Raw genomic sequence first — 4196 nt, 5'->3', positions numbered from 1 at the left:
ACTCTTACAGAACTGGCAAGAATAAAATCGGGAGGTCAAAATACTCACATTAAAGATGATAATAAAATATAAAGTAGAGATATAGAAAATATAAGATAAACATAATAAAATTCAAAATAAACACAGAAAATATAGGATGAAAATATAATCTTTATATAAAAGTCCGTGATAAATAGAAATTTAAATCTGATTTATAAAACTTTTATTTCTTAAAAAATTTTCCGAGTCTGATAAAATGACCGTAAAACATTTTGTGCCAAAACATAAATATCTCTTTCTATCAAAAACTTTACAATTGCTAAAAATGTGTTGTGGAAACAACATAGGAGACATATAAAACTTTCCTGAAAAAAAAAACAATCTAATAATCATAATTTTTTTTTTTTATAAAAAAATAAACAAAGAAAATGGACATGGAGATGCCCAAATCTAAAAAAAAAATTGAAATAGATTTTATTCTCAGTGATAAAGTTGATATAGTTAATGACGTGAAAGTGTTAGATAAATTAAGATTAATTGACCATACAATGGTTAGAAGCAAAATGTGTTTATGTCTTAGGGAAAAAAATTAAGAAAATAAACACTCCTGTAATAAGAAAAAAATTGCTGGATTAGTGTACATAGGTTTAGCTGAGTGCATGTTTAGACATGGCTGTGTAATATATCACAGACACATAGGCCTACTGTAGATCTATGTGTGTGATATATTCCGCAGCCATGTCTAAACATGCACTTAGTTGTGGCAAGCAGCTCTTCTAGGAGAAGGACATTCCAAAATCAAACCATTGTTCTCTAGTCTTGGGTAGTGCTATAACGACTGTATCATCGTCTTCCACTGTCTTAGGGTAGAGTTATTTTGCTTGGGGGTACACTTGGGCACACTATTCTCTCTTATTTCTCTTCCCCTTGTTATTTTGAGGTTTTTTATAGTTTATATATGAAAGATTTATTCTAATGTTATTATTCTTAAACTTCTCATGTAGTATATTTTCTTATTTACTATCCACACTGTCCTATTTTCTCCGTTGAGACCCTTGGCTTATAGCATCCTACTTTTCAAACTAGGGTTGTAGCTTAGCAAGTAATAATAATAATAATAATAATAATAATAATAATAATAATAATAATAATAATTACAAATGAGCAGCAAAGAGGAAAAGTACCCAGAACCTATAGGATTGTTGCTATTAAACTTCGATCTAGCGAGATTGCAGGAATAACTCTGACTCTCTCACTCCCCTCCCTCTCCCCTCCCCTTCCCCTCTCCCCTAACTCTATCTCCCTGAAACCTACTGTGGAGAATATGGGCGAAGGAGGTGGCTCACCTCAGAGAAAATAGTCTTCATAAAAAAGAAAAAGTACTGGCATTTGGTTGAGCCACTGGTTGTTGACTCGTAAGCCCTCCCCCCACGACAAGGGAGCCAGTATTGGGAGGGAAAAAAACCCCGGAGAAGTCATGCTTCTCCCCTTTCAAAAGTTTTATTCCTAGATTATTAATCTCACAAGAAATTAATAACCTAAGAAAGTTCCTTACAAATAAAACTTCTACTTGAAATTAAACCCAAACTAAAAAGTCCCCCTACAGACCGTAGTAACAGTCAACTACCTTATACCAAAGATTACAAATAAACTGAACAAACCTGTTACTGGTCTTCTCCACCTCCTGTCCATTTTGCAACATCCTTAGGGTCCTGCTCAATTCCTCCAGAGATGGCCGCTCCTTTGTGTCCTTAGACAAGCTCCTGCTGACGAGGTTCTTCAGAACCTGATTTTCTCCAAATCCAGGTATCTTCTCCAACAGCTTCCCAAAGGAGAAGATGTCCGTCTTTGGGCTTGTTCGTCTGCAATCCTTGCTCAGCACTGGGTCATAATGATACCCCTCGAAATTCTTAACCGGTCTTGGAAACAGTCTGGTTCCAAAGAGCAAGCAAAACCCAAAATCAATTATTGTGGCCACTGGGTCTTCCGGGCACACACTCTCTTCAATCATTACATTGCCAGCATGCAAGTCATTATGACCAAGGCCTTTCCTGTGGATGCCCCCAAGAATCTCCGTCACCTTAGCCAGCACACCAAAAATCCTCTGCACATCATCTGCGTATTTACGCATAAACTGACTTAGATTGTAGCCGCCATTGTAAGACATGGCTATGGCTACATCACTCTTGGTGTCACGCCGTCCATACAGAACAGGAACTCCTTTAATTCCAGCCAGCTTCTCTAAACATTCGGCTTCTCTGAAGAAAGCTTGTCTTTGCGCAAGTCCATTATCCTTCAAGACCTTCAGCACACCATCTATCCAAACTCTTTTCGATCTGATCCTGCATCTGAGGGCCCTTCCATACGAGCCTTCCCCAAGGAGTCTTCTTGTCCTGATATCACTCCGTTTCAGCCTTCTGTGGGGGTCACTTGCGGGTTCCAGCTTCACTTTCTTTGGGGACATCCGTGACTCTTCCTCTCTCCGCTTCCTCTTCGTACCAGCTTTAGCGAATCTTGCATCTGGTTTCTTCTCGGGGCCAAGTCTTCTTTTCTTTGGAGAGTTCCCTCTTCGACCATCCCCACTCAAATCTTTCCTCTTCAGAGTCTTCGGCATCGTTGCTTCTATTGAGAACTAGGTCTGCCAAACTTACCTTATGAACAAAGGACCTTCTAAGACTTACCTGCAGTTCTCAATGGACGTGGCACCCAAATACCTATCTTTATATACCCTAGGTTGAGATATTTTTCCGATTTTTTAATTTTTGAAAAATCCACGCAATTTTTGAAAAATTTCCAGGCTTCTGAAGGCTATAAAAGTCTCTTGGAACCGAAAGTCTTCAGCAACGATCATTCACCAACGCAGTCTTCAAGAAAGCAATATTGATTCTCGCTCTTTAGAGCTCCTGACGATCCTCTGGAGACATATTTAGGATTACGTCAATATTCTGGTTTTCGACTTTCCTATTTCTTGGAATTCCTAGGATTCTGAAGACTGAAAAACCCTCGTAGCCGAAAGTCTTCTTTTCCAATAATTCGATATCGTCTCCATCAGTAGAGTCCCCTGGTTTCTTTGGAGTCAAAACTAGGATTTCTGTGATACTTTTATTCCCTGAAATTCTTTCTATTCTGTTTCACTCGAAATTGACAATAATACATTACGAAAATTATAATTTCCACCTAAGTAACTGGAAATGAGAGAGAGAGAGAGAGAGAGAGAGAGAGAGAGAGAGAGAGAGAGAGAGAGAGAGATCTGGAATTCTCCGGGAATATGTTACGTAGACGTGTCTAGACACGCAATTAGCATACACAACGAATACAATTCCAGTTATTAAAATGAACAGCAAAGATGAAAAAATTCTCAAATAACATAAGAAGAGCAGCAGCATTAAACTTGACTCCATCTTTCATCAATAACTCGGAATCTCGAAACCTGTGGGGATTCCGAGCGAGGGCTGAAGTTCACCTTAGTTGCTTCGCTATCAATTGTTTTGAAAGAGCTTCAAGGGCAAGATAATATTGGTAAAAAACAAAAACAAATCACAAATAAGATAAAAGAAATATATATATATATATATATATATATATATATATGAGACCAAATTTAAATGAAGGGTAAGCATAGGTTGGAAAGCTTTTTGTAAACAAAATGACATTATGAAAAGTATAAAGCCACTTTTTCTCGAAAAAAGAAAAGAAAAGTATTTAATGAGATGGTCCTACCGGTATTAACTAATGCATCAGAAACTTGGAACGTTACTAAAGATTTAGGTATAAGTTAGTAACAACTCAAAGAGATATGGAAAGAATAATGATGGGAATAACAAGAGACAGAAAAAGAGCAACATGGATACGAGAGTAAACTAATGTAAAGATTATTCAACAACGTGTAAGAAAAAGAATTGGATATGGTCAGGACATATAATGAGAATGAAAGACAATAGATGGGCATTAAGAATAACAGAATGGGTCCCTAGAGATTCTAAAAGAAGCAGGGGAAGGAACAAAAGACGATGGATTGACAAACTAAGAAAATTTTCGGGTATAAACTGGCATAGAAAGACCATAAACAGTGGACTGGTAACTGCTGCTGATGATGGTAATAATTATATATACTATATACTGTACGAGTATATCATCACCATCAGCCGTTACTGGTCCACTGCAGAACAAAGGACTCGGACATGTCCTTCCACTTGTGCCTGTTTATGGTCTTTCTA

At 37.4% G+C, this 4196-nt stretch overlaps 1 protein-coding gene across 1 annotated transcript; it reads right to left on the bottom strand.

Annotated features, from left to right (window-relative positions):
• Positions 1 to 1579: 1579 nt before the first annotated feature.
• On the bottom strand, positions 1580 to 2593 carry LOC137651723 (angiopoietin-1 receptor-like). The gene has a single exon (XM_068384945.1). It carries the CDS (start codon positions 2591 to 2593, stop codon positions 1580 to 1582), a length of 1014 nt encoding a protein of 337 aa, XP_068241046.1.
• Between the last annotated feature and the right edge of the window lie 1603 nt (positions 2594 to 4196).

Source organism: Palaemon carinicauda, chromosome 13, assembly GCF_036898095.1.
Source record: "Palaemon carinicauda isolate YSFRI2023 chromosome 13, ASM3689809v2, whole genome shotgun sequence".
Lineage (NCBI taxonomy): Eukaryota > Metazoa > Arthropoda > Malacostraca > Decapoda > Palaemonidae > Palaemon > Palaemon carinicauda.
Note: the sequence above shows the minus strand (reverse complement) of the source record. Positions and strands in the feature narration are given on the sequence as shown.

Excerpts from the sequence above, each read along its gene's own strand:
- LOC137651723 (XM_068384945.1), bottom strand. The coding sequence starts at position 2,593 with ATGCCGAAGACTCTGAAGAGGAAAGATTTGAGTGGGGATGGTCGAAGA.